General features: G+C 41.4%; 1 protein-coding gene across 1 annotated transcript; it reads left to right on the top strand.

Moving 5' to 3' along the window:
- The first annotated feature begins 1,639 nt into the window (after positions 1 to 1,639).
- On the top strand, positions 1,640 to 21,233 carry LOC122846527 (serine/threonine-protein kinase PAK 6). The gene is made up of 9 exons (XM_044143547.1): positions 1,640 to 2,110; positions 11,049 to 11,296; positions 13,996 to 14,658; positions 15,359 to 15,892; positions 16,694 to 16,827; positions 18,686 to 18,812; positions 18,905 to 19,030; positions 19,103 to 19,237; positions 19,751 to 21,233. Exons 2-9 carry the CDS (start codon positions 11,093 to 11,095, stop codon positions 19,916 to 19,918), a joined length of 2,091 nt encoding a protein of 696 aa, XP_043999482.1. The 5' UTR covers positions 1,640 to 2,110; positions 11,049 to 11,092; the 3' UTR covers positions 19,919 to 21,233.
- The last annotated feature ends 32 nt before the right edge of the window (positions 21,234 to 21,265 follow it).

Raw genomic sequence — 21,265 nt, 5'->3', positions numbered from 1 at the left:
ATACAGATGTTGCTGGAAAGTTATTTTTAATAAAAAGAAAGAAAAAGGATATTTTTTATACATATATATTAAACAAACGTGTGTCATGCATCTATGTTCAGACTCTCCTAGTCTTCCATACATTTTTTCTCATTTCTCTTAATAAAGATTCTCAGGTTTATTCAGTTTAAATACAAAAGCATCATGTTCTAGTCTCAATTAGGCTTATGTCTGGACTTCAGCTCCTTCATTGTAGCACATAAAATAAGACTAGGTCTAAACAATTTCATTGTAGCTCTGTACAATCTTTTAAAATCTTATTTTGATTTGTCTGTCACTTTGCTGCTGATGCACTTGAATTTCCCCAATAAAGGAATTTTCTATGTATTTTTTCTATTATTTTACCTGTTTAAAAGGTGAACCTCCACCACAGCTTTTTACACATTCTCCTCCAATATTACTACACATTCAACACTGTTGAAGAAAAGCATCCCTAGCTAATTAGGCTGCTACCACCATATTGCACCATAGATGTTGATGGTGATGTACAGTGTTAGTTTCCACCTCTAAGAGTTTTAAATGCCAGCCAAAAGTTCAATTTTGATCAGTACACCTTCTTCTATATGTTTGCTGTGTCCCTTAAGGTTTGTGGAAAACTGCAAATGAGATCTAATGTAGCTTTGCTTTCAACAATGGCTTCCTTATGTGCAATTTTGTTGGACCCAGCAAAATACATTGATATTTGTAGTTTTAACATTGCTTAACACCAAACTATTCCAAGGCTGTTAAATTATTTTGTAAGGTACGTCTCTGTGGCAACATAGTTGACACATTAGGGGTAAAAGAGACAGAGAGATGGAGACTCTTGTACCCCCCAGAGGCAAATCTGTCATTGTTATGCAGATTGCTGCACTGTAGGCTTTCTCAGTTGACTTTTCCATTCCTAAGGAGAACCATCGTTATTTTAGTTCCTTTTCAGGGCCCCTTAATATCAAAATGCCACGCACTACATGTATGACCCAAATCCGATTCAGTCTTGAAGGCAGTTTCTGCATGGCTTGACCCTAATACATTTTCCTGCTTTGAGGCTTGTTCTTGGTCCTGTATAAATTATTCAGGAATTAATAATGGAGAAAAAGCGAGCAAGAGAGGATGTTTTACTTCAGAGATGTTTTATATAGGACTTTGGCAGTCTGTTGTGTTTTTATCCACTTGGGAACATTGGACATACAAGAAGCTGTAAGTTATTTTAATGATGGAAGGAGGTTTGGCCAATCACATGCATCTGAAACATTTGACTCCGATGCCATCTGCCGTCCCTGACCCTGCCATCCTAGGGATAATGCATTGAAATCAACAGCAGCTTACTGGGTGAAATCATCACCCTCTTGTTCTCATGTCACTCATGTTACGTGTGAGGGGGACAGAGGGACGGAGACGGAAGGGTGGGGGAGGAGGACGAAAGGTATCCCAGGTGATGAGGTGTAGAAGAGCTCTCCTTTCCTCACTGTTACCGGAAACCAAAAATACACACACACACACACACAAACAGAGCTATCAGTTCTTTTGCAGACCAATGAGGGAGTGGGAGGAGGGAAAGAAGGAGGGAAGTGATAAAGAGAGAGGGAGGTGGGAGGGTGTGTGTAGGAAGCCAGCAAGCTTGAGAGGGAGAGGAAAAGAAGAAAAGGAGGAGGAGGAAGGATGGATGGAAGGAGCTTCATGATGGGGCCGTGATATTCTCTCCTAACGGACGCTGCCTTTTTCTCTACCATGGCTTTGTCCCAGCTTTGTGCAGCGTCCCCGGGAGGAACCGCCGGCGCACGGGGCTGCACTCAGCCAGGGAGCCGGAGATGAATCAGCCCCAACAAAGAGCCTTTGAGATGGCAACGTGTGCTTCTGCCTGGAGGGAGGAACGCATCAGGCTTTCCCAGGCAAGCAGCAGCCTGCAGCGGGCTCTGGCTTGAGAGCCAGTCCTTCCTCGTCGCTGTGTGTGTGAGTGAGGGAGAAAGAAGGATGGATCTGCTGTGTGTGTGCATATGAGTGTGAATGTAAGGGAGCAAGTGCATAATCGTGCTTCCTGATTCCAGTCCTTCTTGGAGGAGTGGAGCTCTCTTCTTCACTGGACAGCAAGGTAAGAAGAAATTAGTGATTTCCCTTTTTGTTCTCCTCTGACAATTTATCCCCTCCAGAGAGCTGGTTACTCTGTCTCCCCACAGCAAGGAGAGAGGGGGGTAAAGGTGGTAAGAGAGAGTTGGGGGAGGGAGAAAAAGAGAAATGAGGGTTAACGTCATAGAGAAGAAGCGAGCTTGTGTATGGTGGCATTGCTGAAGCATCAGCTGTGGTAGAGGGAGAAGGAGACGGAGGTGGAGAGGCTGTGAGCAGAATGTATCGCAGCCAGGTGCAGATGGACATGGAGGGAAATAAAGGAGGACAACTGAGGAGGTTGTTTGATGCATCCAGTGATGGATCTAAAAGAGGAGCCTTCACCTTCTGCTCACCCCTCCTCCTCAAAACCCCAACATCCTTTTTCTCCTTCTCCCTCTGCTCTCAGCCTCTAACTCAAGGAATTAGGAATTAGGATGTAGCACAGTGGGATGGATTTCTGAGCATACCTGAACTTTACGGCTAAAGCTTCTCCAAAAAAAAATGTCACTCTCTGAAACCTGGAGCAAAAAGGAAGCGAACGTGTTACATGTGTTCAGAACATTTAGAAAACCTGTTGTACAAGAGCTTGCATAAACGTGGGAGGCAATGTTTGAACTGTGCTTTGTTCGAATGCAAACTGAAGAAACTAGAGCAGTTTTCAGTGCTGCAGAAAGTAGCAGAGTCTCTCTATCAGTGTCTGTATTAGATGCTAAGTGTTGAGCAGAAATCAATCTAAGGCTAAGATGTTTTAAGGAAGAGTATGGATTTTAGTTTCAGTCCAGAGCTCCAAGACCCACACGGGCCACTCACTCTTCCTGACAGTCACAGCCTCAAGTTACTCTTGGACTTTCAAAAAAGTTTACACAGATGCTGGAACTTTTCAGATTTTGTCTCATCCCAATCACAAACTTCAGTGTATTGCAATTTTACATGATAGAATTGAAAAATAGTGACATGGAAACTATTCATTCTTTTAAAAATCTTTTTACAAATGCAAGGTTTGCAATTTTATTCACCATCCCCGAGTCAGTATTTAATATTGTCAAAATTTTCTGCAAGCTCGCCACAAAATATGACATTGTTATATGTAGGCATCAAGCAAAATTGACGCATAAACAGGAAATCTTTTCACTGTTTCCTTTTTACGCTTCCATAAAAATCTGATTTGTACCATGCACAACTAAAATCCATCCTGTCATCAGATTACTGGGGATCTCTGCAGCTTCTCCAGAGCTAGTATGGGCCTCTTGGCTGCTTCTCTGATTAATGCTCTCCCTACCCAATTTAAGAAGTTGGCCATGTTATGGTTTCTTCACTTTCACAGGATCATGGTTCAGTAAGATGTTCCAAGCTTGAGATATTGTTTTGTATTCTTACTGTGCTTAAAACTTCTATATGCCCTCTTTCCCACAGATCTGCCTGTTGTGTTTCGGTCTTCTTGATGCTCTTTGTTCACTAATGTTCTCTTAGGAACTCCAGAGGTCTTCAAAGAACAGACTGAAATTAAATTACAAAGAGCTGGACTATAGGTATTAGTTAGGTGTATTTTACTTGAACTGGATTTAGGGTCAACGGGATAAAAATGTAAAAAAAAAAAAAATGCAGGAAAGAATGTAGTATTTTTATTCCACTTCATTATTACGCTTCACTTTGTGCTGGTTTAGCCCATAAAATCCCATTACAATGAAAGTTGTTGTCGTAATGTGACGTAATAGTTCAAGGCAAATAGCTCCTATTCAAAGCCATACATATGCTGTAACGGTTTATAATCCTGCTGTCATCTTTGCATGCACAAACCCGGAAACATAAGGCAGGATTTTCTTTGTGACACAGAGATCAAATTGAGCGACTGGATTTTGCCATCTCTGGTGATGATGAAACTTGAAGTAAAAGCTATGCAGTTGTGTCTCAGGTGTCTCATTGATATGCAAGAAGGAGAAGGGAAAAGGGTAGAGGAGGAGACAAAGAAGGCCTGTTGCATGCCTGCACACAACTTTGCATCTGCCTCTGAGGGTGGTGTGAGCCTTCCAACATCCTCTGATTTTCTTGGCAAGGTTGCATCACACTTCTCTTTTTGCTTTATTTTTCATGTGGCCTACAGTAAAAAAGCAAACTGCTGCACTTGAAGCGGGACACTAACATGACAGGAAGGAATAGGAAGTGGACGTGCAGCGCTTAAGATGTTTTTCAAAAATGTTTCTGTCAGTTTCTTGACAGGGAGCACAAGCAGCCTAACATCACCACCAGTGATGACACAACTGGGATAAAAAAAGAATGCCGTTAGCCCAAATTAGTCCTGCATGATTTAACTTTCCTCTTTGCATTAAATTAGCACCCTTGATGTTCAACAGAGGAGGGCAGCAGCCTTGGTGCAGATTGATGCCATTAAGCTTAAAAACTGCTCCCAGCTTCATCACTTGGAGAGATTTGCTGAAGCCATAGCTGAAAAAAAACAAAAACAACATAAATCAAAGCTTTCAAAATCTCCTGCACGTACAGTAAAGCTTGCACCAAGTCCCAGTGCATCAATAAATTAGACCCCGGAGAGAAGAGTGGAGCTCTTGCTATTGGCCCGGAGTGATCATACATCTCTATCAACACAGCGTCAACCGTTCAAAACACGAGTAAGAGCCAAGAGCATCTTCAGTCAAAGAGTGTGGGTCTGTGCTGTGGTGTATATGTTATTACTTTACATGGAGAACTTATTTAGCGGTGTTTTTTTTTTTTTGTAATTTGTCAGCATCCAAAGAAGATCTTACAAACACCTTGTGACACTTTAAGTGTTGCTGAGAAGGGAGCTGCTGCTTTCACGCCCCATTTATGACCACAATGTTCGTTGCAGAGAGGAGCAAACATGTTTTCTTGTCCATATCCTCATCTAGGGGAATCAGTCCCATTATGTCAGATGACAGAATGATGTATGCACTCTGTGTGGATGCCTCTGTATTGTCCTGAAATCCCTACTTCTTCCCCCCTTGTGGCCTGTTTACTGCAGAGGAGCTGATAAAAATGGTTATATCCTCAGAAGGAGGATATACACTGATACAAAAAGAACATTTCAAACAACTGGCTTTTTTTTTATACCACTCCTCTTACTCTTGTCAATAGTAACAGAAAAACTGTGTGAGTTGGATAGAAATGTTGGAGTCTACAACATTTTTCCAATCCTCAGGCTGTCATTTGTTAATTCAAAGCTGGTGAAGATTACAAAATTACAGTGTGTTTAGAGGTAAAGGTAATCATGAAAAGGGGTTCTTTGACGTGTTTTATGCAATATCTGCACATAAATTACCCAGGAGTAGTATTTGCCCTTTTTCCTTTAAATTCCATAAACACGATTTGCTCTGTTTAGAAAAATGAGAATTAGTCAAGAAGAGGTGAGCCTCTGGCTGGCATAAGTGAACAGAAGATTAGTATGGACATGTTGTGGAGACATTAAATATTAAGCCAAATTTGTTCTTAGGAAAAATAAACATGCATATGTAGATATATTTACTCAAAACCTGATCAGGGCTCATCTGACACACATTTCTGAATGTGTTGTGGCATGGAGCCTGACCATCTCCATGCCACGGAACATGGAGTCTGGGTATCTTGAGGTGTTGGAGAAACCCAGGTAACTTTAACATCGTTCCTCTCTTCTGCAACTCATCTGGGTTTCAGGTCAGGTTAGATTTTTAGTCATTCAGCCAAAGGGATAAGATGGTTTCTAAATCAGGTCTGAGTAGAATTTGCAGTATAGACAGTTCTCAAGTCTTGCTAGTGCCTTTTTCTGACATTCTTCTTCCTCCCACTCAACTGTCCATTCACTAATGTTCAGATGCAGAGCTTCATGAACAACCAGTGCCCTTAACAGAGAGCTTTTATGATGGATCCTCCTTCTGATGGATGTCAATGGGTGTTTGCTGGACAACAAACATCAAAATTCAGTGCCTAAATAAAATGCCTAAACCTGCTTTCCCCTGAACCATGGAAGTTAGAGAATGCTTGCTATTCTCCAGCATTTCACATATTCCTCGCACTTTGTCGTGCATGACATGCAGCATCAGCCCACTAACATGAAATATAAATGGCGACATCATGTTATTTTATGTTGCTGAATGGAGTGTATTTCATCACAAGCAGTCTGTCGTCCTTCAACAGTCATCCCGTTTCTCTCTAGAGGAGACTTCAAAGAGAAATGAGACGTAAATCATAAAACAGTCCCATTGCTTTGTCCGGTCACGTCCTGCATTCTGTACTTTTTTATGTCCTCACATGAATCTGTGTGCATTAGAAAACTCAAGAAAGAGATGACAATTGAAGACCTCTCCGCTACCTCTGCAACCCTCTCCTTTAGAGGCAGGCTTATTACACTCAAAGGGTAAAACGGTCATCGTAATGAAGCTGATAGAAGAGTCCTCCACACTGCATCACACAGTCCAAAAACAGCAGTTAAGGACTTTTCCTGTAAAATACTGTAGCTGCAACCCTCTGTGAGTCTCTATAGCAGCTGGATTATTCTTATAGATGAATTTAGAGAAACAAAAAAGAGGATTACCTCATCTCCCACCGTCACCCACCTCACCTCACTATTTGACATGAATCCTGCACAAAATAAACACGTGTCTGTGGGGGGCGGAGGGATGATCAGTACTAAAATTAGATCACTGAAAAACCAAACCAAAAATACCAAGCCCGCAAGCACAGTCACCTGCACATTCTCTGCATTTCTCTACATGCATGCCAGCATGAAGGAAAAAAAGCAGAAATCAGGGCAAATAGGGAGTGGGGGGCAGGAGGGAGGGGAATCATTCAACTGAGCTGGGAGCACTAACGTCGAGCAAATCCAATATCTCTCTTATCTCTCAATCCCCTCCCACTCAAGCACAACTCCTGCTCGGGGTGATTTGAACATGAGAGGAAAGCAAGTGTGTCCCTTGCTCTTTTGTTGTGATGTAAGCAGGAAAGCATATGGATTGCACGGCTGAATTTCTGCATGGCCTGAAAGGCCGAGCTGCTGTACTGGATGAAGAAGCTCCATCCAGTCTCGGGTAAGGTTGAGACCGCATCCTCCTCTGAGCTCTGAGATTGGGATGGGATTAAGTAATGACACTCCGGAGAGGAAAATTGTCTGACTGCACGTTTTTCCCCCAAAATTTCAATAGGTTATGGTTTTTTAAACACATTTTGTTTCGTTAAGTTTTGTTCTTTTCAAGTAGAGTTGGAATCAAATGTTTGAATAAAAAGACATAACCCTTTTCATTCTGTCTTTCCTCTCGTAGGTCAGGTTTTTTTTACTACCTTCAAATTCAGACTGTTGCATACAGTTCCTTACTTTTGACTTTAAAACTGTATTAAATGGGTCATATCTTTAACCATTATTCAACATACTTTTGACAATAGTTGCTTGAATTTTGGCCCATTCCTCCTGACAGAACTGCTGTACCTGAGTCAGATTTGTAAATAGTCTCACTAGCGCACACTTTTCCAGGTCTGCCAAAAAATTATCTGTGGAACTGAAATTATAAATTTGTAATGGTGGCTTCAAAACATTTGCTTTGTTTCATTAAACCTTTTTGAACCTAATTTGGCAATATGCTTTGGCGCTCAGTTAATTTAAAAACATCCATTTGGGCCAAGCTTAAACTTTCTGTCTGATTTATAGAGATCTTGTCTCTTTTGTTTTCTCATTCTGTTATTTCCACATGATGGCAGCTATTTCTCATGGAGCAAAACACCCCACAACTTCACAGTTGGGATGGTATTTTCAGGGATGCAAGCAATGATGTAAGATGGTAATTTCCTCAGACCACAAGACATTTCTCTATTTCTCATTTTTAGTTTCAAAGTTTTGAATCCAAAAACAATCCTAACATAGCAACATTTTTGGAATGACCTCATCCTCACTGCCTCTTCACATCCCTGACAGCAACCAGCTGACTATTGCCTCTGCACTTTGATTGCTCCAAGACAAGCCACTGAGGCATAGGGTCAAATCCCAGCAGTTTTAGAGGAGATGTGACCAGAAAACCAGATCGTGCTCTGTGTACATTGGCCCCTGCGCATACACATTACCCTGGAAATCAATAGGAAACTGTTATCAAGACCATCGTGGGCTCAGCAGAGTCTGAGAGGTCATAATAAGGCTAGCTGCATGTGATTAAACCTTGTAAATCAATAAGTGCATCAACTTTTGGAGTGATTTTGCCCTGTTGGCAATAAATGCGTGTATGTGTGAGTCTGTTCCCTAGGTTGTTAGGTTTCTACTCACTTTTCAGAGATTAGACTCTTTGATTGTGCCAGTTTGAACTGATGATTACTTGGTGAGGGACCATAAAGCCCCCATCCCCCATTTGCTTCTGTGTCATCATTTTTGCTGGCAAGGAAAGACTTTGCGCTGCATTTTACTCTCAAGTAAATCATGATTGATCGGCTTTTAGGGCAATTCATGAATTTAAACTGTAAATATCAGTTAGGTCAGTGCCAAAACCTGAAGAGCTATCTGCAGTGCTCATCAGATGTTTATAGCCACCCGCCATTCGTAGTGGATACGAATAACGGGTGGATTCGTATCGTATCCACTTGGAGATTCCAAACGATAAGGTTTTATGGTCAAAAAGCCAAACAGTGAACTGTTTGGTCACAATCATTAAATTATGTTTGTCATGTTCATCACATATATACAGATGATGAATCTACGTAAATTTTAAGTAGATGACTTGATGGCTTTTTGGAGATTAGATGAAGTAATTTTCAGTTTTTCAGCTTGTTATTGTAAAAAGGGCCACAACTGTTTGTGGCTGCAGAATACTTTCAGGTCTGCCTGTAATTTCAGTCCCAACTGTTCTCTCCCTACACCATAATGTCCCTGTCAGATAGGATTAGGGTCTTTCCCAGCGCCACGGTATATACACAAGGAGAGAGTGATACATTTATGCAACACTTAGCATATTAGTCAAGTGATTGAATTATCCTTGGAGAGGGACACATACTTCCAAGAACCCCCTTCCTGCACTGTGCTCATGTGACCGGTGAGCCTGACCTCATTGCGACACGACAGGCCAAGTGGCGCGGGTTAGTCACCGGCACATCTCCTAACAGGCAGCGTTAATATCGTTTAGAGCCATGCTGGTCTCAGGGATGGAGGTGAAGGGAGGAAAGGCTGGCGAGCGTGATTGCCTGCTGGGTCACAGAGGGTTGCAAAACTCATTTTCTCAGCTCCCACCACTTCACAGTGCATGGTGGGAGATTATCAGATAAGCTCAGGGCACCTTGAAGGCCTCTGTTTTTGCCTCATTGTTGCTGGTTAAATTCTATGTGGACATAGGATACGTACGTTTCTGTTTCCAGGTCATATTGACACAAGGTCATTGTGCTGGAATGTTTCTGTTATGCAGGAGGGATAGTTATTGTTCTGGTTGACTTCTAAATATTTCATAGTTTGATATAATGGTGATTTCAAACAGAAATTATTTTCTGTGAGGTTCAAGCAATCTTAAAGAAAGGCTTCTGACCTCTGAGCAACAGTTCTTTTCATTTTTCCATTGTCCAGGTCAGATCATTGTCTCTGGTGCAGGAGGGGCTTGAGGAATGCAACAGTTGTATCCCATGACATGAATACATCTGTTTGAGTTGGCTGTTGAAGCACTGATGTCAGCTGAGATGCACATCTCATGGGTCTCCCTCAAACTCTAGAAATTTGAGTTCTGCTTCAAAATCCTCTCAAAGGTTCAGTTGTCCATGTTGTTTTTCCCTCCATGAGTATAATTGGAGACAGCACTGAGATGGTGGATTTTTATTTTTTATTTTTTGCAATAGCCTTTAGTGACTAATTCTAATTTATTGAGATGCACCTGTCAGTGACTAGTAAATACCATATACATAAAATCTCTTATTGTAGTGATCTTATTCATCTGTGTGGTTTGTTTTTTCTTCACACTGAAGCTCACAACTTTATTGTCTTGACAGTATTTCTAGCCCCTTTAAGTTTATAACTAAAGTATTCAGAGAAATCATAAACTGAACTCAAGAGAAAATGTTTCATAAGTATTGCTATTCTGTTAAAGAAGGGATTTTTCCAGCTAAGACTCTGCGAAGGACATCTGCCTACATTGCTGGCTGGGACGTCCTCTACAATATGATCTGCATAAGACATCATTAATATTTACATAGGACTAAAGCATGAGTAATAATCTCCCTGTACAGGGAAGCTTGCAAAGCTTAGGGAATGTGTTGTAATGTAATTCAATTAGTTCCCTCCATTTAAAAATAAAATAAAGCTGAACACACAGCAAAACTGAGTTAGCTGCTCAGCATGCTCATCCACAGATTAACTGGCTACCTCGCCGTAATCAAGGGCAACACGAGCTACTAATTAGGGGAGGATATGAAAGGCTTAAAGAGGAGTATAAAGATATCCTTATATAGTGTGTTTCTATTTGTATAAGCATGTGTGTGTGAATGAGTGTGAGCTTGTGTGTTGCCTCCTTAATGCATCGAAAGCCTGTGGGCACCGGCCAGCCCGGCCGTGTGTTCGTCTGTAAAAGGGCAAAGAGAATGAATAAGCCCTAACTGACCAGATATCCTTCATTAAACATGTGCTCACAAATCCATCCACTCTCCCTGGAGCTGTTTTCACTCTAAGAAGCTTGTGACAGCCTTTAAGGCAATGGGAATATAGGACATTCATATGTCTCAGATGCAAGACGTTGACAGAACAGAGGAGCAGAGGAGCCATTTGAATTACTGACACGTGGTGGAGATTTTCTTTGAATACACCTGAGCAGAAAACTGAGAATAAATGAGAGTGGAAACATGTTTTGAACCATACAGGTTGGAGAGATTTGCTTATATTCAAAGGACAAGATTACAGTTATTTGACTGTGTGCTGCCTGCACACAGCTGAGTAGTTTCTTCACTACTTATTGCTTATTTCTCTTCAGAGACATACTGAAGCAGGCAGGCTGCCTCTCTTTTGGACCCGAGGATGTTCCGTAAGAAGAAAAAGAAGAGGCCTGAGATATCAGCGCCGAAAAACTTTGAGCACCGTGTTCACACCTCATTTGATGCAAAGCGGGGCTGCTTTGTGGGTCTACCAACGCAGTGGCAAAGCCTGATAGAAAACCTGCGGAGGCCCAGACCTATGGTGGACCCCTCTCGGATCACAGAGGTGGAGCTGAGGCCAAAAAAGGTATGCCACACGTTCATTTTCAGGAAAGTACATTTTTATCTACTTTTCACTGTTTTATCCACAGAAATGTTGTTCATTAAAGAGTTCTGTTCCTAGCTGCATCACTGCAGGAGAGTATTTTCTGCGCTGCAGAGGTATTCTGCTGTCTCAGACAAGCCCATAATACTCTGATGACAACGTGGAATGACTGCTCCCCTTCCCTTGTTTTTGCTTCCTTATCTATCACAAGGCTGCGCTAATGACCCTGCTGCGTACACTGGCTGCACAATGTTGAAATCCTCATGGGGGAACACAAGATTTATTACCACATGCAGGCAATTAATAACAGGATAAGGTGCTTTCCCACAAACGTCATCAAATAAAGAAGGAATAAAAAGTGCAGGTACTGCAAAATGCCTGTGAGTGATCCAGTCTGCAAATCTCAGGATTTCTGTGCTTCATAAAGTGTTTGGGTTGATAGTTTTATGGGCCTCCTAAAAAGTAAAAAGCACTGTGATGTGGTGGCGATTAGTGCTGTGCAACATGAGAACCACTGGGTCAGCATTTGGGTCGGACTTGTAGTTTTTTTTTTACCTTCCTCACCGATATCAGTGCAAGACCCCTTCGACTGAGGAATCCTGTAAACAACACAAACCACAAATTAAAGTACGCTAGTTTTATCTGAGTTCACCACAAAGCAGTACCTAAGGGGAAGGTAACGAATCATAATCTCTTACATATTTTTTGCACAATGTTTCAGAAACTATTCTCTATTGTTCTCTAACACACCTCTGACAGAACAGCTGAATTTATACTGATATTCAACTATGCACAGGTGGAATTTTTTTACTAATTAGGTAACTCATGAAGTCAGCTGGTTGCAGTAGATTTAATTTAGGGATAGAACAGTAGAGGGAGGTGGATACTGAACCTATGCACACCACACTTTTCAGATTTTCATTGGTATAAGGAGATACACCCATGTTCATAAAATTAGAATTTATGCTCTGATGAGGCTTTTTCACAGATTAAAAATATCTTTTGAAAGTAGCATCTGTTACGAAAACACTACATATGTGATTCTCTAATTGTAAAACGCATGTCTTTATTAGATTTAAGTGGAAAATCATCATAAATAACAGCACAAAAGCTTGAAAACTACTGTTTGTGTGTACTGAAACTAGTTGATGTGTTTTATTTAGTGAATTAAAATACTGAAATTACCTTTTGATAATATTCTTATTTATTCAACATTACTGTAGGTAAATATATTTTATTCCCCTTCAACATCCCAATTATGTGCTACTTTATTCTGATCTAGAACAAACACATTGAGGTTTGGGTTAATAATGCAACAAAATGTGACAATTCTTTGCAAGGCACTGTGATAAAGAAAATATTGCATAATATTGTTTACGTTTTTTCCCCCCCATGTTTTAGTAGTAAATATAAATGAAAAATTATAATAGCTCACCAAGGCAATTATCCCCAGCCTATGATAGAGACTCTACAAAAGGTGAGATGAGGACTAACCTCGGCCCCATCTGTGTGAATGTACAGTAATAGCTTTTAGCCAGAGAAACGGGAGAGGTTGCTGACTGACTGTAGACTAAACATGACTCTACTATGAGACTGACTAACAAGCCACCATGCACACTGTACACATGTTTCTGGCAAACCAGCTGAGGTTTGCCTGATGATTTTATGTTGAGGCAAGTTTGGCCCCTTTGCAAGCCTAGCAACAATTCACACCTCTTTAAGAAGAATTAGAGCAGGAATCTCTCATTTATCAAAACACAGTGTAATGCACAATAACTCTAGTTTGACTTTATTGAATGTACTGAACCTAGTGTACCCTTACACCTTAACCTCTTACACCCTAAGCGAGCTGAGGTCACATGGCAGCTGGACCCACTGGTGGGTCCGTCGGGTTCTAGAGGTTAAAGTGGCTCACATTTTGTAACATGGCCAGAAGCTTCCATGTATTTTAGGGGAACACTATTATAGCTGTGTATACCTGTGGAGTGAGGATGAAAATGATGTATGTTTCCTATATTTTCTTCACAACGCTGATACCCCTGAATAAAATTCAGTGCTGTCGGTTTTAGAAATCTCCTAATCAGTAAATATTTCTCAATGTATTTAAATCACAGGATAAATCCAGCTCTTGTGGAGAAGTTTAAAGGTAGGGGACGGTAAAACAATATCAAATGATATGAACACCTCTCTGGTAAATCCATGATGTGAAAATGAAAAGTGCATGGCTCAGGGTGCTGATTTTAAGTGTACGACCTGATTTTTACTTATACAAAATATTAAAAACTGTGAATAATTTTTCTTACACTTCATAATTATTCACTACTTTTTACTGGTTTCTTCACAAAATCCATTTTTGTTTATATGTATCAGTAGGACAATATGCGAAAACGTAAAATAGGTATGAATGCGTTATCTATATACAAGAGGAGCTGCTGTAAAATCTGTTTCTCTGCTTGTTATACTTGTCAGCAGACTGTCAGAATAAACCACCAGGGAAAGGAACTAAAGTCACTGCCTTTGAAAAATGACAGAGATGTCCTTTACACATTCCCACGTCTAAATTTAACTTGCCTCAGAGCAATTATTATGCCACTTTTATCATCCCTTTTGCTCTGAAATCTCTCGGTAATGTAATTATGTCACACAGATTGCGATGAAGATAACTACATTTTCTCTTCCAGACCATTGTGCGCGGGAGCATGGTGGGTCACGGAGAATACATCTCTGCCATGATCAACGACATGAGCCGCCTGTCTGTGACCAGCTCCAACTCTTTGCGGAAAAGCAGCCCCTCAGCCAGGAAGAGGGCCCAGTCTCTGGGAAGGCTGGGAGAGGTAAACGAAGGGGATGGTTACCAGTATGAGGGTCTCACCCAGGACGACGAGGACGACATGGATGAGAGTCAGGATCACTGGAGAGACAAGGGCAGGAGCATTCACAGTGAAACCAACACCCCTTACCTGGGGATGAAGAAGAGCATCACTCTGCAGCCCAATGGAATCTTGCCAAAAGCCAAGTCGACCTATGAGGTCGGTGTCTGCTCAGTGGAGGGGCCCTCGCAGCCTCCTCCACTTCAGAACATCCCAGCTCCAAGTCATGGACCGTATCTGAGTGGAGAGCTGGGAAGTCCACAGGAAAGACTGATATGGAAAAGAGATTTCCAGCTTCCCAGAGGAATGCCACCAAATCAGAGACCAGTAGCATGTTTTTACAGCCCTGCTGTGGCTCTCCAACAGCTTCACGGAGATCAAGGGAACATCGGACTGGAGCTCCGACCCAATCCACCCATGTACATGCACGCACAGAACAGCCCAGGGAGGCCATTCTCCTCCTATGACCTAAAAGTAAGGACATCTTTGCAAAAAACAATAAATTATTCATGGATCACATAATTTATGCATATTTTTGATGCTGAGTATATATCAGAATATTATGCATGTGGCCTGAATGTATTAAGATGTTTTTCTTTAATTAAATAAGAGCCAATTTAATGGTTAATTTGTAACCATTACAATCATTTGCATTTAACCAGCAAGCTTATTCAGCCTGTATATCAAATAATAACCACAAACATATTTTTTATAGATGTTTTCATTGGTTACTTTTAAAAAACAGCAAAAGAAAAAATGTTTTTCTTCTTTTCTAAATGACTCATAAAGTCAGGAAGCTTCACAAATTTTGAAACTCTACCACTTTTTTTATACATTGGCATTTTCATACAGAAGATGAAGAGGTTGAGATCCATGTCAAGAACACCTGTGACTTAGCCCCTTTTACTAAATATGATTGTGACTTTGGGTATTTTACTGAGTCCAGTGTTAAGAAATTAAATGTGGGCTTAAGTGCTTGTGAGGTTGTAAATGCTGCCGTGTTCTCCTTGAGACTCTTAAAGCCATATCGTAGCATCTTAACATGATTAATATCGGTGAAGCGGATGCAGAGTGAAAATGGCGGACCTGATTTACATCCAGGTTTAAAGTGGACAGTGATTCCCCGGCAGGCAGCCAACACCCTTTCAGCTGCCTCTCTTCTCTTGTCATGCAGGCAGAGTCATCGGTGAGATACCACTCCGGTTTCCTGCCGACCGGCACCAGCAGTCCTCTTGTGGGAGGCATTAGACCTCAGCGTATGGTGCGCTCCTCGGCAAGCTACACACTAGGCTTGTCTCCTAATATGGGGCTGCGGCCTGGTGTACCAGACCCCTTCCTCAGGCACTCTGGATGCCCGAACCCCCCTTACCCCCGGCAGGACAGCCCATCTCAACCTCGACCTTCACCCACAGGCTCATTAGCCACCAGTCCTCAAGGAACCTGCTCCCCTGCTTTCAGACCACCTCAGCATCCTGCACCTCGACCGCCCCCTGACCCTCCCAAGGTGACGCATGAACAGTTCAAAGCAGCCCTGCAGATGGTGGTGGATAAGGGCGACCCACGGACTTATCTGGAGAACTTTGTGAAGATCGGGGAGGGCTCCACGGGTGTGGTGTGTATTGCTACAGAAAAGCACACAGGCAGACAAGTTGCTGTGAAGATGATGGACCTGCGGCGGCAGCAGAGGAGGGAGCTGCTCTTTAATGAGGTACAGAGATCAAGATAGATCTCACAAGATCTACATGTGCAGGTATTGATACCTTAAACCTTTTCACATTTTGTCATGTTACAAACCAAATTTCAACAATTCCAACAGCTCAACCAGCTCTATTTAGACTCTAAGGGTTCAAATTTAGTAGAAACATACTCAAAAAGACTGTACATGGCAGTGAAAGGTACTTCTAGAAAAACAGGAGCTAGACAACATAAAATGCATGAATCATTGTTGTTCAGCTTCATATTTAAGACCTGTTTTGTGTTGGTCTATCACACAAAATTATGATAAAATATTCTGAGGTTTGCATTGCAACATGACAAACTGTGACAAAGTTCAAAGTACTAAGACGCATAGCACTGTATTTTATACTCACAGGAAATCACAATGGGGCTTTCGTTACAATTTTCTCTAAAGCATCATCATTTTTGTAATGTTTAAAAATTATTTTGATCAATGGTTCTTTTGACTTACCACTGCCCAAAGTTGTTCTCTGAACATTTACTTGTTACTTCACTTATGTTTAGTTAAGTCTGTAGATTTACTCAAATAAGGGAAGTCAGCAAGTGGAGAACAACAACAACAATAACAACAACAACAGCAAAACATTTGTCATTTGAGAGATAGGGAAATCAGACCGGGCAAAGAGCCTGCAGGATTTTTGATGTTGACCACTTTCATTGACCTATTTCATTCAATAACCCCAAAGCATTTACTGGACTAATTCAGAATTGCTGGAGACTTAGGTCTTTATTATGTAACTTTATGACAATTGTACATATATTTTTGCTGCAGGTGGTGATCATGAGGGACTATCAGCACAAGAATGTGGTGGAGATGTTCAAGTCTGCCCTCGTGGAGGAGGAGCTGTGGGTCATCATGGAGTACCTGCAAGGAGGAGCCCTGACCAACATCGTGTCTGAAACCAGGTACAAAAAAATATCAGCATAACTTTGGGTTCCGCTTTACAACCCATAGTCAGTGACATGAACAGCCACACGGGGGTGGTGTAGTATCAACTGGAGAGTGATCAGTGTTCATCCAAACAGCATTTAGTCTGCTCTCCGCTCCCTTTAGAGAGAGAAAAAGATGGTAAAGTATTTTTAATTTTAAAGACTATTTTCAGTCTGTTCTAGGTAGACATTTGAGACATCTGTTACTCCTTTTATATTATAAAGCCCACACACCAGGAAATTAAATTGTGAAAGTTTGCGTGTTTTGAGCAGTAGTCTTTCTTTCTCTTATTTCAGGCGATGAACCCTTGATTTGTTCAGTTTAATAAGGACATGCGTTGTTTTTTTTTTTGTCTCAGGTCATATAACATAAAATCTGACACCAGATTGAGTAGATGTATTGGCAAAGCAATTAAAAAGAAGAGTGTATTTTTTATTCAATTGCGGCACATACATACAGTAGAATGAAATATAATACTTTGCTGTTGTTAGATAAGAAGCTGGTATCTTCTGGATTCCTGACTTCCTCATATCTTGCTACATGAAGAGGCTTTGTGGTTTCCTGTCTCCTGCAGAGCTTTGCAAAAGTATTCACACTGTAAACAATTACACTCCAATCACAACCAAAAACATCAATGTATTTTATATTTTATTGGGACATTGTGGTGCATGATTCTGTTGTGAAAGCCAAATGACAGTTTTTAACTTTTCTGTTTTACAAAAAAGAATCAGAAAAGTGTGATGTGTATTTGTAACTAAAGCTTTAACTCTTTTAGAGTATGTCCTTGTACAATACCTCAGGTTCAGTTAGATTTGATGGAGGGGATATTTCAGTATCAGTTTTTTTGTCTTGCCACACATTTTGATTTGATTTTAGGCCTTGACTTAGACTTAAGATGTATTCTCTTCTGTATACTTGAAGCCTTGTCCTACTTGAAGTTGAATTAGCTTCCCATCAACTCTCACCATCCTCCCCGTCCATTAGGAAGACAAGAGCCTCTCAGGATGATGCTGCCACCACCATATTTCTCTGGTGTATCAAGGGTGATGTCCACTATTAGTGTTTCACCTCCTATGGAGGTGAAACCTGGTCCTTTATGGCTGATTATTGTTCATTTTTCTCTGCATGTCAGTTCAGGTGAATAGCCATGCTCAGGAAACTCTTCTCATCTTCAGACAATTGTGCAGAACTTTGAACAATTTAAAGCTTGGGAAATTGTTTAATAATCTAACCCTGCTTTAATCTTTCCCACAACTTTATCCCCGACAAGCCTGATGTGTCTCTTAGTCTTCATGATTCTGTTTGTTCCCTAGTGCTCTCTAACAAACTGCTGAGGCCTTCGCAGAACAGCTGCATTAGAATTGGCTGTGCCCCATTCATTCTGGGCTATCATAGTAAAGAGGACTAAAATAAAATTATAAATACTTTAGAGCCTTTTGTTTCCATAAAAAAAAAATATTAAAACTCATGTTTTATTCCTGTTTGACTTTATGCTACATGTGTTGGTCCATCAACCAAAATTCCAGCAAAATTTTTGGATCAAACCTGCAAAACTTCCAGGTGCACAATTACTATTGCAGACTCTGGAAGTGTTTATGTTGCCCTTGTGAAATATCCAAGCCAGACTATATCTGATGAGGAAGAAGCATGTTCATTCGTCATTCTGCTTGTGTGGGAGTTGTTTTTCTGAACCTTGCACCTTTTATTGTTGCTTTTAATGCACAGTGATTCATACATTTTCAGCTCTCTCGGGCTGTTGTAGCCGGTAATGGGAACGTGTGAAATGCCCATGTAAAGTCAGACTTGATGTGTGCAAAACTTGTTGTCCTGCAGACTGAGTGAGGAGCAGATTGCCACAGTGTGTGAAGCTGTTCTGCAAGCCCTGGCCTATCTCCATTCACAGGGCGTCATTCACAGAGACATCAAGAGTGACTCGATCCTACTCACATTAGATGGACGGGTATGACGCATACTCATCCCCACCTCCTGCCTGTCCCCTTCCTTTTGATTTCTCAGTTTTGTAAATGTGTAATTTTGTTGGGCTCTCCCCAGGTGAAGCTGTCAGACTTTGGTTTCTGTGCCCAGATCAGTAAGGACATCCCTAAGAGGAAGTCTCTAGTAGGGACGCCTTATTGGATGGCTCCTGAGGTCATATCCAAATCACCATATGGCACAGAGGTGAGGAGAAACCCACTGACGATGAACCTGTGCTGTCAGAGCTTTTACGCTATACGCTTTTGTGTCCACCAGGTTGATGTGTGGTCGATGGGCATCATGGTAGTGGAGATGGTCGACGGAGAGCCCCCATACTTCAGTGAAACGCCCGTAGCAGCAATGAAGAGGCTTAGAGACGAGCCGGCTCCAACCGTTCGAAATGTCAGCCAGGTATTAGAAGAGATAAACACTTACATGGAGGTTGCTGTTTACTTAAAAATGTATACTTCATGTACACAGGTGCAGTTGATACATTTCATATCAGTCCTACTTTATTCATGCTTTACTTCATTTCTTTTAAATGAATCTTGATGAGCACAGTATTTGGTGGACAATGATCAGCACATATTCTTTAATGAGCCATGGTGATGGCAGCATTGTGCTGTAGGACGCTTTTCCTCAGCAAGGACAGGGGAAAACATATTTTAGAGTTGATCGAATAATAAAATAGACTAAATTTAAAGCGTTGTTGGAAGAAATCTTGCTAGATCTGAGACCTGAGACCTGGATCAAGGTTCCCCATTTAGTAGGACAACAATCTTTAACATGCATCTGGAGGTAAAACTCCAGTCTCCCAGGGCCAATGTGCTGCATATTTTACATGTCATATCTCCAACAACAAATGCCATTGTATTCTGGTAGAGTCACTTTCTTTATCATTCTTTATCTTTATATCTAATCCAGATCTCTCCAGTTCTCAAAGACTTCTTGGACCGCATGCTGACCCGTGACCCTCTGGAGCGGGCTAGCGCTACCGACTTGCTGGAGCACCCCTTCCTGCTACAGAGCGGTTCACCTCAGTGCCTGGTCCCACTGGTGGAACAGTATCGGAAACGCATGTCTCGCTGCTGACCCATTTCAGCTCAAAGTCCCCAAATGGGCCAACCTCAGCCTGCCCTGTACTGTACGACTCCAGAAGAGGACTAGCGCCACGACCCAGCTCTTCTTACGGGGCCGACGTTCCCCCAGAAGCAGATCCAGGGAGCATTCTGCTGCCGCCGTCATGGTGGCTACATAGTTTGTCAAATGCGGCATGGTCTCGGGCATGTGAGAAGCACTGCAGGAGTGATCTAAAGGCAGCATGCAAGACATCACCTCTCAACTAAATTGGCTACCTGCAACTTTCAGTGTGTATCAACACGATATGCAGCCTGATGCACTGACAGCAGAAATCTGTCTTTCACACAGGTTCCAAATAAGTGGTACTCTAAAAACCCTTCGTGGTGTTTTTAGTGGGCATTAATGCAAGCTGTGCAAACTCATTAGACTCAAACCACATTAGCTCATTGTGGCAGGATAAAGGTACCTCTACACATCCATTCTGTTGAGAAAATTGAACAACAATACACTCTTTGCATGGCCAAATGGAGGCACACCTGGCCTGATGTGAATGCTTGAATACATACTGGGGATGAGAAAGACAATTCTCCTGTATTAGCATAATAAATGGGTAAATAAAAGCCCAGCTGCTACTATTGGACTACTGGGGGAAAAAAGCCAGCGCCACGCTCCTCTTTTACTCCACTTTTACATATTTATTTATTTCTAAAAAAAAGAAAAAAAAAAAAAAAGGTGTTGTTTGTTGTTTGTATGATGTGAAATTGCAAATGTGGTTACATAATTAATTAATAAATATGGACTCAAAACATACTCAGACACATTAACAATGTAAATAGAAATCCTGTATATTAGGGTCCTTACCGCTGATAAGTTTGAATCTTACTTTTATTTCATAAAATGTGAGCATAGTGTAAGTATGCGTGAAGGAGCAGGTGTGTGTTACACAACGTCATTGTTGATACAACCCTCTTTGTACTGTGACAGATGTGACGAAAAAAGAAAAACCACAAGATGTGTGCAGTGATCCTGAATACGATGTGTGTGTGCAGGTGGGTGGGTGTGTGTCTGGGTGCACGTGCGCATGGGTGTGTGAATATAAGGGACTGTTTTTGCATTTGTTTGCCTAGACAAAGCACACAGGCCTGGCATGTAGTGCTGCAGGACACCCTCCTGCCCAGAAAACACTTTGCACATAGTCTTTGTAATCCCACACGGATACACTAGTTTCATGTATTTCTACTCCTGTGTGGCAAAGAGAGCAATGCATTTTAATTTTGTATAAATCAATAAATGATGCGTACTGAACCATAAATGCAACTCGATTTACTATTTTGTATACGAGAAGAAAAATACAAGTGA

Source organism: Gambusia affinis, linkage group LG16, assembly GCF_019740435.1.
Source record: "Gambusia affinis linkage group LG16, SWU_Gaff_1.0, whole genome shotgun sequence".
Lineage (NCBI taxonomy): Eukaryota > Metazoa > Chordata > Actinopteri > Cyprinodontiformes > Poeciliidae > Gambusia > Gambusia affinis.
This window is presented reverse-complemented; position numbering and strand designations above follow the sequence as displayed.

Bases quoted from the DNA above. Each gene is read 5' to 3' on its own strand.
- LOC122846527 (XM_044143547.1), top strand. From the start codon at position 11,093: ATGTTCCGTAAGAAGAAAAAGAAGAGGCCTGAGATATCAGCGCCGAAA. The intron at 11,297-13,995 runs GTATGCCACACG...TTTCTCTTCCAG, and splicing joins TGGAGCTGAGGCCAAAAAAG to ACCATTGTGCGCGGGAGCAT. The intron at 16,828-18,685 runs GTACAAAAAAAT...GTTGTCCTGCAG, and splicing joins AACATCGTGTCTGAAACCAG to ACTGAGTGAGGAGCAGATTG.